A 12,086-nucleotide genomic window follows, 5' to 3' on the forward strand; every position below is an offset into this window, starting at 1 on the left:
GTTATGATAAAGTATTAAAGTTGTGTTTTGGCTGTTAGAATACAGATTAGCTGGTAGATGGAAAAGATCCATCAAGTAGTATAGACATGAATTTCATGCTAATGTTGTTCTTGCATGTGGAAGAACCTCTTGCTAAATGCCTGATGTTAGTGGCATCCTAATCTAGACTATTTTTTAAAAATACTAGTTTTATTAATTTTTTAAAACTTTTTAATATAAAAAACAAAACAAGAGAGGGAAGAGAAAAAGAGAGACGCTTGAAAATAGGGTTTTGGTTTAGATGCCTGTGCAACATTTTCAGTTACAAATTGTCTACTTTAGTTCACAATAACTTAAAGTTTGATTTAGTAAACCAGTCACGCAAAACACAGTAACACCTGGGGCACACAGGCTTGTGGATAACATCACTGGGGCTCAAAAGAGAAGTTTAGGAGCTGTAAGTTCTGGTAGCTCTGTTTTTTGGTGAGTTGCAACTGTGCCCATCCAAAAGGTAGGGCTCCTAGGGTTTGTGGCCCCTAGTCAAGGGTTTATTTGAACCTTTTCCCTTCCCACAGTGGTGTCACCAGAAGGGGCACAAGAGGGATAGCCTTTGGGCTCCATGTATGGCTGAGACTTGTAGGAGCTTAGGAAGGCTGGGATGGGCAACTGTGTAGTACAGTCCAGAGCCTAATTGCAGAGCAATGTGGTGGATCAGGCCCTATGTTTCTGTAGTGCTTAATCCTGTAAAACAGGGATGGGAAACCTATGGCCTGCTGAACCTTTGCATCTGGCTCACAGTCTTACTCTCCCCCCCCCCACATGTGGCAGTTAAACTTAGGGCAGGGCTGCAGAACCTCAGATCTGAAGACCAAATTTGACCTTCTGGGGTTCCCCAGGTGGCCACACAATTTCCCTTATGCCACTCCCTTTCCTCCAATTACTAATAATTTGGTGATCTCTTGGGTTTTATGTACTTTTCCATCCCATTCTAAAAGTAAAAATGTCTCTAATAAGACTAGACCCACAGTGGGTTAGTATATTGTGTGATGGGAGATTCCCCCCCCCCCACCAATGGTGGGTCAAGTGCCTATGCCTGCTATCCACTTTCTGTAGGATGGTTAGCGGGCATCCATAATGGTTCTTGTGTTGACTGGTGGGAACCCTGTGATTTTTTGGCCCTGAAATGATGAAAGAGAAATGAATTGTGGTGGCTGTAGAGTCCGCCGACCAGGGCAACCACCATTTCTGGCAACTTTCAGATGGTTAGGTAGCCATTTCAACTGCTGTGGAGGTTGTTATGGCCTGAGTTGCACCATGGCGCCCACTGGGATATGTGGGCACTGCAGTAGGAGACCACAGATTTATCCATGGAGTGGCAAGGGGTAAATAAGTTATGGCATTCCACGGGGTCACAGTTGTGTGGTGGGTGCATGCGTTGTTGTTTTCCTACCACTCCCCGCTCTGTGGATACGTTACCTTGCCTCCCCCACTCAACATGATTGTGTGGATGGGGCCTAAAATTAAGCTTTGTTGTTATTAAGATAAAAAATGCGTGGTATTTTGACTCTGTACCTTTTGCCACACCAACCTCTGGGATGCAGCCCATGAGAGCTGCTCCAAAATGGAATTTGGCTGTTGAATTTAATGAGATTCAACACCCCTGAGTTTGGGGGGTGGGTTGGGGGAGAAGGTCCAATTGATGTGAATGAAACTTTTTTTCTAAGCCTAATTGCTTGCGTTGAGTGTGAGAGATGGGAAGGGGAGATTTCAATGACAGTGTGAATGGGTGTGTGTGTTTCCCCAAGTGGTTTACTATGGCATCAGTTGTGGGAAGACTCCACTAGTTACAGCAGTTTTTGCTTGGTAGGACTTCAGGGCTCATCTTTGTATTGCCTTCATTTATATACCAATTCTCTGGTCAATCCTGGGATGGGTAGTGTGTGGCCCTCCAGATGTTGCTGGACTGCAACACTTATAATCTAGGGCTGGTGGGGGTTGCAGTCCAACAACATGGGGTTTTCCACACCCTGGCTTAGAACTAGGGCTAAGTGTCTCACAGCAGCTGATCATTACAGTGATGAATACGGTATAAAAAGGGGAGAACATTTGATCAGGTTGCTGGTTCTGTGGTGGTTTTTGAAGGTTCTTTTGACGATGTGGATCCTTCTTGTCCTCATCTTGATGCTCTAGCTGTCCTCTCACTGGGCTGAGTGATCGCATAGATCTTAGATTCTTTCTCAGAATATTTTTTTGAGGGAATAATTCTGAACCCTTTGAATTCTTACAGATTACTGAAGGAGACGGTGGATCCAGCTTCTTGAAGGAGGTGGGATCCATTAATCTTTTGATGATAGAGAACCTGTCTGTCAAAATTGCTAACTTTTCTTTAAGATGTTGTTGCATCCTTTGCAGAAATATCTCTTCTTCATAATGTGTTCTAAGAGAGAATTGAGTGTGGTTTTATAATCATGGAAAATTTAATTGTCTTTACTCACCTATAAGCTGATGTAGATTGTGGTCTGCCTAGTTCTGTTTTCCTGTCTGGAGAAAAAATTCCTCTCATTTATTTTAATACAAAAATGTTTTTATAATTAAATGGATGTAGGCCTGTGTGTATTTCCTTTCTGCAATAACTAAGTCTTGTTTATTTAAAAGCAGAATGTTTAGTTGCACCTCTTTATTTCCTTCAGGGCACTGCTTTTTTATCACCACTTTTTTGCCATTAACATTTTTTGTTTTTTCTATGGACTGTTTTTGTTTTGTTTTCTGAAAAACTGAACAACTTTGGAATATGAAATATTTTCTTTTAGAATTAAAGACAAGATATTTATATATGGTTACCAAGCCTTTACTCCCCACCCCCTAGATGATTTCTGGAAACTATGTAATAAGACTTTTATAGAAAGACTAGAGATGTAAAATGTCTGGAAATAATGAAGCCATGGGGAAAAATATTTTTTAATTCTCTCTAAGATTCTCAACACAGTTACTACTTATTGAAATTATTGATCCAATGTATCTTTTACTGAGAGACTTTTTGGGATGCTCCAAGTCATGCTCAGTTTCTCAACTTGTAAATAGGGTCACCATATAATATGAAAGAAAAGGTGCATTCTTGACAGTTTGGGTTTTGTTCTGTAGAGTCCTGTGTTTCTGGACTTGTCTTTCTCTGCCTCCAGATCTTCGTGCTTACTCTAGTTTCTAGGAGTTCTAGGATTACTCAAGGTATTTCAGGGACTACTTGCTGAAATTCTCTCTGGTCAAACATAAACTAGGAATTTAAAATATATTATGTATAACTTGTTTTGCTCATGAGATTAATTATGTTTGGTATATTAATTTTTAAAAGTATAGTTTATTCAGACAATTTCAAATTTACTAATATTTTCAAATATAATGATAATTTTGTGAGCAAACCATATATAATATAACTTTAGGACGATAAAACCTGCTTTATGTTCCTAAAGCAGCCTTCTTCAACCTGGTTCCCTACAGATGTTTTGGACGACAGTGGCCAGCATTCCTAACCATTGGCTATCCTGCCTGAGTTAGATAGGGGCTGAAGTACAAAATTTCTGGGGGGCACCAGGTTGGGAAAGGCTGTCCTGAAGCAACAACGTGACTTTAAATCTTTAAAGAGTGCTTAAAAATAAATAAACACAGCTTATTTTTTCAATTTCCCCCCAAAATTCTGTTTCCCCTTCCTCATAAAAACCACCACCACCACAACAAAACCCTGTTTTCCCCCATGGCTTAAAAATTTCTGGAAACTTTACATCTCTAAGTAGGACTACCATTGGACACTGCCCTACATCCTAATTAATACACATCTTGAAAAATCCCTACTTGGGAGGTAATTTCTACATCAAAGTAACAGGCTTCAATGTAACATTGGCCTACATATATATAAATATGTGGGTAAATGCCACAAAGCTATGTTAAACCATACCGCAGCTTACATATATGTAGGATCCTGAGGGCTTCATGGAAATTTGTACCATTAAGGACTTTTTGTAACAGTTGAAGCAGGCCAGGCACACAGGTTCTGATATATCTTTTGGGGGCCAAGTAATCAATCTTAATTTAACCACTGGAGCCTACTAAAAATAGGTCTAATGAATTATTAATGTTCCCCCCTTTTCCTGTTGTTATATGCATGTGTGTCCCTGGTAGGCAGTTAGCTGTGCCAGATGGTTACTGGGTGTAAGAGAGATGCAGTGAGCTCCTTGGGTTGTTGGCAAGCCCCACCATTTCCCTCTCATCTCTCCTTCCGCTTGCCATTATTGCTGAATTATCTGAAATAAGTGGGGAGAAGAAAGAGATGAACATACCAGCAAAAGGAAGATAATCATTCTTTATGTTTGCATGCTTGTTTAGTTCTTTATACTGGGGATGAAAGAGAGTGCCAATGTGGGGGTGGGGGCAAAGTAGTGAGAGAGACGGGGGAATTTTCATTTAATCTTAGTATTTAATAAAACGGAGGTACTCCGAGACCGTCTGTTAATGCGAAAAGATGGAACTCTTCAGATTCTATTTTAGAGCTTCCCCAATGTATGTTTCACTTTGGTTTGGCATAGCGTGCTTACCACTTAGTGTTTTAAAGTTTGGTTGTCTATATAGCTGTTTTAAAACACGTGGTATAGTCCTTGTGCTTGTGCAATGCTATGCAGTTCATATTCAGGCAACTGAGACTAGTTTGAATAGTTTAAAAAATACATTGAAAATGCATTGTATGAGAAATATTTTCTACTTGCTTTTGATCTGATTCACCATGTATATATATTGCCTTGTGTTTTATTTGGGTAGCTTGCAGTTGGACTGTGCATAGGATTTTATTGCAGTCCTCTGCCAGAAAAAGTCTAACTCAAAATAGTTTGTATATAGGGATGCTGGCTATAGACATATACACATTTGTCACCTAATGTCATTGTCCTTCATTAATCATGTTTCTTCAGTTAGTACTGAGTTATGTGTAGGTACTTCATTATTCTCTCCCAAACCAATGCTACTAAAGTCTTATAGGAGTGAAGTACTCTAGTTTGAAACTTCTTCAGTTGCAATGTTGTCACTTTTCTCTTTATTGGCTCTTTGAATAGCCAGGTAAGTTAGGGTCATATTTTCTCCAGTTTATACTACAACAGATCCACTAGATCTGATTTATGTCTAAACTAGTGAAAATAGGAAAGGTATTTATTAGCTGTGGGCTGAAGCCACCTTTTGAAAAAGCACTTGGCTTAGCCAGATTTCATAGTTTCTTACCATAATTATAACTTTATTTTGCTCCTTGAGTGAGTTTTAGCAAGCCTGATTGTATGCACACATAGTCATAGATAAAATGCAGTCCTGAAAATATTATTTATGTATTTAAAACATTTGTATCCCTCCCTATTTCACTAGGATCTCAGCAGGTGTACCGATAAAATCATACAGTATAAAACAATAAATATACACAGCTAAAAACAAATTAAACCATTAATCAAGTTAAAACCAGTATATAATTTAAAAGCAGTAAAAACAATTAAAACAGTTAAAACAAAATAGCTTGAAGTTGGGTAATAAAGTTACATATGCTACTGTGTGCATTGGTTTTATCTTGTTCAGGAAATAGCTTGCAGCTCTTCCACTGAAAATAATGACAGATTACTTTTATTTTTATAATATGGAACTGCGCTCAAAGTGAATACTGTAATGAGGTATTTCATGGTGTTACATAATTAACTTACGTCTCATTGATTTCACTGGGTTTAATGCAAGTATGAAGAACGTTTCCATATGAGTCTTCATCTGGCAGAGATCTTCTGATGAGTGCCTGATCTAGATTAGCAACACTGTCCATTCAGTAGCAGCCCTAATGCTCTGGAATTCTCTTGAGAATTCCAGAGCACAATTCTCTTCTTGTGTTTCTGAAAATGTGGAGCCTTTGAGAATGTGGAGCCTTTCTGTCTCTTGCCTACAGAATCTGTTTTTGGTGGTGGTGGGGTGGTTTGGTCTCATCTCTGTAAGTGATGCCAAAAAGGCATACAAGGTAACAATAGAGATGTAAAATTACCAGAAATTTTGAAGCCATGGGAAAAATCCGTTTTTTCCTTATTTTTTTCTGGGGAAAATTGGAAATTTTCAGAAAAAATTAAAGAATGCAATATTGGCACTTTTTACAGATTGAAAGTTATTTTGTTACTTTAGGAACATAAAATGTAATTATGTCCAAGTTGGTTTGGCATAAAATTATTACATTTGGTATATTAAAAGTAGTGTATTCAAACAATTATTACAAATTTAATTTACTTTTTTTACTTTTTTTGGGTAACAATTTGAGCTACAAGCTCCTGAACTGTTAGGAACACCTGAACTGTAAGGAACCTCTTTGGTTCTGCCAGTTTATGAGGAGCAGGCAAAAAACAATTTTAAAAAACAACTGAAGAAACCACCAACATTAGTAACAAAGAAAATTATCTATGTGTCTGCTAGTCCTCCAGTGTCAAGACATAAAGCCCCCATTCCCATAAAAAACTGAGAAAAATGGGAGGGACACTAAGGTTCAATGAATATGCATGAAATTTAGTCAATTTTCTGACCTATAGCTATCAGTATTAGTTTCAGTCTCTGCTTCCATGGAAGTACCCCCTAGAGACAGAAATGCATCTTCCTCTTGCATTTGAGAGTTGTAGTCTCAAGTTTGCAACCTAGGACTTGCTTGTCCTTGGTGCACAGAGATTGTAATCTGATACTGTACAGTTTTTAGAAATCATTTGGAGAAGTAAATATCTGAATACCTTGTCTTAAATATTTTATTCATCATGCTGAAAAAAACAAAAAAAAGCTTCAGGAAAAAACCCATTTCCCCCCCGATTTTTCTGGTTTTTTTCCGGGCCTTCACATCTCTAGGTAACAAAGGAGTCTATAGATAAAGGACCAGAGCGAGCATAAGATGCATTTAGAAGCCATTTGGCTTGCATAGGAAAATCCAGGCAAGGGGCAGCCAGCCACAGCTCTGCTGCTGTACAAATTAACAAAATTACTTTTAAATTAGATTTTTTTTAAAAAAAACTTAAACAGAAAACATTACTCTGTTCTACTTCTGCCATGCCTAACTTCTATAGTCTTGAGTTGAGTGGTTCTCCCCTCCTATGCATTTCTTTCCTAAAAAACGGAAGCGTAGAATCTCAGTTCAGGATTTCTAGTGTCTATTTGGATAGAAAGTATACAAACATTTCTGCATTGATACAACAATTTAGTTTATAAGTACTTTTTCAGTCAGCAGATACATTTTTGTTTGTCACATTTTGTTTTGTTTTTAAAATAAAGAAAACAAAACAAAAACTCCACAGGGAGTGCTGCTGCAGTGGCACTAGAGGGCGCTCTTATCTCTTGGTTAGAGAAATCTGCTATGAGAATAAGCAGAAGATGCAGAAAACAAGAAATAACTTCATTGCTAACATTTACATTCCAATCTCATTGAATACTCATTGAATTTAATGAGACTTTGAGTAGACATGTGCAGGATTGCATGGCACATTTGCTTATCCTGCAGTTGGTGTTTCTGTAGCAGCAGACTGTACTTTTAAATAGATGCATCTATTTTTATTTCAGAAGTAAAGACTTCAGGGCGTTGCAGTGAATTTCTTTGAAGAGTTTGCAGATAAGATACATGAATCGTACAGATAAAACTTAAAAAGTAGTTTGACATGTGTGGAGACTGAAATGTGCAAATGACAGGATCAGTTTTGCAATAAGCTGTTGTATATTCAATTTCTAGAAGTAAGAAATCTTAATATAAAACATGAACTCTGCAGAGGCCACCAGTGAGGGAGGAAGCAGCAGCCAGGCACCTCTCCACCGTGCCTGGGTCCAGCTCCAGCTGAGAGCCCCCTCCCTCCTGCTACCAACTGTCTCTGCAGAGGCCACCAGAGAGGGAGGAAGCAGCAGCCAGGCACCTCTCCACCGTGCCTGGGTCCAGCTCCAGCTGAGAGCCCCCTCCCTCCTGCTGTCAACTGTAACTGCTGAACTTTCCAACTAAGATTGTAGTGCCTGAATTTGCTTTCCTTTTCCCCCTCCTCCTCCTCCCTCCCAATCCCCTTTCCTTTTGGGTCATGTCTTTTAGATTGTAAGCCTGTGGGCAGGGACTGTCAAGAAATATTTTGTAAGCCGCCGTGAGAGCCTTTTTTGGTTGAATGGCGACATAAAAATCCTTAAATAATAAATAAATAAATAAATAAATGTGACCAGTAATACATTACATCTTTCAAACCGCTTTTAGATAGGGATTCCTAATTGTAGCTTTCTTATTTACTCCTGGTTCATGTAGATGTACGATTGTGGTTTTCTTTAAATTTAAGTGTTAAGTCTTCAAAGCAAAAACTAGAGTTTCTCCTTTGAAATTCAATTGAATATGTGAGCAGTGTATTCCATATCGGAAATATGAGATAAAGAGTTAAGGCTTGATTCATCTGGTGTTCTTCTAATGAGAGAATATGCCAATGAACGTATGGTTTTGTAACTCTTCTCTAACTGAGACGAAGGGAGAGATTTGTTACCATCAGTGATCAGAACAGTCAGCGTGCGGGAGATAGTTACTGTTGCCAGGAGTAGGAGAAGGTGCAGGGGCTGCTGCCTCTGGTAAGTCATAGTTATTCCTTTTAGCATCTGTGACTATCTTCTAATGTAACAATTTTTCCTTTTCTCTGGCAGTAGCATCTTTCTCTATTCAGGGGTGATTAACTGCTAGAGTACTTTGCTCTCAAATTTGCTATATCTATGATGTTCAGTGCAAGCGTTTAGTTCGTATGACAATTTATATGATATTCGCAGTAGATTTCAGATTTAAGCACATATTTTTGTGAGTTAAAGTTGCATTTTGATTTCAGAGGAAAGCTCAGGATGTGTTATCAGTAGAGCTTCAGAAGAAGGGTGATCTGAGTTCTCTTTATTTCTCTCAAGTATCAAGTTAAAGTGGCACAGTCCTATGCTAAACTGATTCTATGCTTAGCCCTTGCTAGTAGTAGTTTAGTACAATATGTGCTGTCAAAGTGCTGAAAGGAAGGCTGTGCTTGCAATGCCAAAAAGTGCTTCTGCTGATGACCTAGTTATATAAAAACAAAATCTGTTTGTTTCACTCTCTTAAGGCTTGATGCATTCAGTATATCTACATCATCTATCTACAAGTCACACTGGTGCTAGTGTTCATTTAAATTAATCATCTTTAATGGAAGCTACTTAAGCTGCATTTTGGAAACTGCAAGCTGCTTAGTGTAGTGAAAAAATAGACACTTAAAATCAGATTATATGATATGCAATTTCTAATTACTCTTGACTATATTTAAATGCCCTAGACAAGACAATGGCACATTTTGAGTTGAAGGACAATTATAGTAACACCCCCTTTCTCTGTAGTTCAAGGGACATTAAAATCGATTCAGCTGGTATACAATTTACAAGCCCTTTACAAATCCAATTATATGCTGTTAGACAGCAAGGGCCCCAAAGGCAGAAGCAGAAAATTACGTATTTCGGCCACTGGAGCTAACATAGTTGATCATATGTTCCTGCTCACATGGTTGTCAGGTTCTGGTCATAATGTGCATCAAATAGTTAGTTATTTTTGTATTAACTATTAATAACACAAAACTGAATTAAGTTAAAGGTCCTAAACTTACGTATCTGCACACACACCTGATTTTAGAATAAGAGACAGAGTCTCAAATAAGGGCCAATTTACCTTGCAATAAAATCTAAAGCCAGCTGCCCTCCCCACAGCCAATGTGCCATGATTATGGCCACATGCTGCCTGTTCCAATCATGTAAAGCTTTAGTGCAGCCTTCCCCAGATGTTGTGGACTTCAGTGCCCCTCAGCCCCAGCCAGCATTGCCAGTAGTTAGGAATCATGAAAGTTGCAGTATAAAACAACTGGAGGGCACCAGATTGATGAGGGCCATAGCAGTGTCTTCAGTTGCATTGTTTCATCATTATTATTAGAGAAGCTGTATTAAGTTTTTGGAACTTTTAAAGCTTCACTCTGTGTTGCTTGGCTATAAGCCACAACAAAACAACTAAAAAATAAAACACAATAGATATAACACCTAGTCTACTTACTTTTGTGGGGATATAAAGCAATAATTTGCACAGTTTTCTGTTTAATAAGCTGAGTAGTCCTGAACCCAGTCTTCTCTGACAGTTCAGGTCCTACTACATTGTATTTTAGGCAGGTAGACCAGAAATAGACACAATTATGGAGGGCACATCAGTTATATTTATGGCTACTTTGGAAAATGCAGAGTAGTGGCCACAAAATTTTTGAGATTTTATTTATTAAGACATTTGAATCACAAGGATCTCAGGGTGGCATACAGATAAAAATCAAACAACCAATATAAAACAATAAATATACACAGCTAAAAACAAATCAAACCATTAATAAGCTAAAACTAGTACAGAATTTAAAAACAGTAAAACCAATTTAAACAATTAAAACTATGTACAGGCTTGGTGAATTTAGCCATCAAAGGCTTTGTTAAAAAGCAATGTCTTAACTTGGTGCCGGAATGAAACCAGTGCTGGTGCCAGTTGGGTCTCCAAGGGGAGGGCATTCCACAGCTGGGTGCCACAGCAGAGAAAGCCCTCTACCACATCCCATCATTACGTATGTCTCGTGTTGGTGGGACGCAGAGGAGGGCTCCTCTAACAGACCAAATCTTGGGCAGGCATATATAGGGAGAGGAGCTCCCTCAAGTATTGAGGCCCCAAGTCATTATGGGCTTTAAATGACATTACCAACACCTTGAATTCTGACCGGAAGCATATTGGCAGCCAGTGCAATTCCTTTAAGACTGGTGTTATGTGGTCTCTATAAGACGTACCAGTCAGCAGTCTAGCTGCTGCATTTTGCACTGGTTGCAACTTCTGTTGTGTTACTGGGGAGCTTTAAACATATTGACCTGGTTCGCATGTCATGCTAAGCCATGGTGGGTTGTTATCATGAGCGATTGTAGGGTAGCTTAGTTTGACATCAGAATCTGAAGCAGTTTTTCATAAACAATCCACCTTGAGAACTCATGGCTTGTAGTACGGTTGTGTAGGGTGGCTTGTTGTGATGTCTGAACCCAGCAGAGCAATTTTATTGTTTGTCAGGAATGGCTAGAGAGTTGCCCAGAAGGAGTGGTGAAAATCCCTGCCACTGCTCACAATCTTGCTAGTGCCACCACAATTCTCCCTCATCCCTTCTCAGCATCCTGCATCTCAGGATGGATTTTTTAATTTCCTTCCTCCATAGAAATGTTGAAGAACAGACACCAGAATATCCCAAATGCGTTCACAATTTTGCTAGGAATTTTGCATAATTTTACCCTCAGTTTTACTGCTCCGCTATGAAATTTGCATATTTTTAGAGACTTGCCTCATATCTGTCTTGAAATTTGGGTACGTTTACTCAGACCCTGCTCTGCCTTGAAATTTGCACTCCCTTACATACATCTGACAGTTAGCAATGGAGACCAGTGGAGGAATGCAACGAACACAAAGTGGGGGGAAACAAAAACAGCTAGCGGCTACAGGAGAGAAGGAGCTTTAGGGGTGGGTGCTACTACTTCAGTAGAATGTGAAGCAGCCTTTAAAAAAATGCTGCTTGATAGCAAGGGAAGCACCAAAGTAGAGAATTAAATTGATACGGGGGGGGGGGAATATTGGTATACTTCTCTTAATATTGGATAGGTGGTCTTGTGCACTTGTGCAAGCCCCCCTCACAAATTGCAAACTTCATAAGGGCTCAAAAGATTATTTCCTTTTTGCAATCTAGGATTTCACTCAGGAAGAGCAGAAGCAGAGAATGAAACTGAGAAGGACATTGACAAGAGGGGGTATGGCTATGCTGACCTCAGTAGCAGACAGTCAATCTTGGAGTTTAATACTTTTTTAAAAAAAGTTTGTGGGCTCAGGAACTATTAAATCCTTTTGGTGATGTTGCCGGGGAGTGGGAGAGTTTTCCTGGTGAGCTAGTAACCCTGGCAGACCAATTGTAGAAAGGGTGCTGACATAGGGAACAAGGATTTCTGTTGCAAAGGCCCCTGGAATATGTGCCGGCAGTGTCTGAGAGGGAATGAGGGAGAAGCAAGCC

At 39.1% G+C, this 12,086-nt stretch overlaps 1 protein-coding gene across 1 annotated transcript in view; it reads left to right on the forward strand.

Annotated features, from left to right (window-relative positions):
• The window catches only part of SLC4A7 (solute carrier family 4 member 7), an 88,633-nt gene that overhangs the window by 1,691 nt on the left and 74,856 nt on the right, over positions 1-12,086 (forward strand). The window contains exon 2 of the mRNA XM_063128083.1: positions 2,267-2,305. Within this exon, the coding sequence (XP_062984153.1) occupies positions 2,267-2,305 (39 nt within the window). The remainder of the gene's footprint in view (positions 1-2,266; positions 2,306-12,086) is intronic.

Source organism: Elgaria multicarinata, chromosome 1, assembly GCF_023053635.1.
Source record: "Elgaria multicarinata webbii isolate HBS135686 ecotype San Diego chromosome 1, rElgMul1.1.pri, whole genome shotgun sequence".
Lineage (NCBI taxonomy): Eukaryota > Metazoa > Chordata > Lepidosauria > Squamata > Anguidae > Elgaria > Elgaria multicarinata.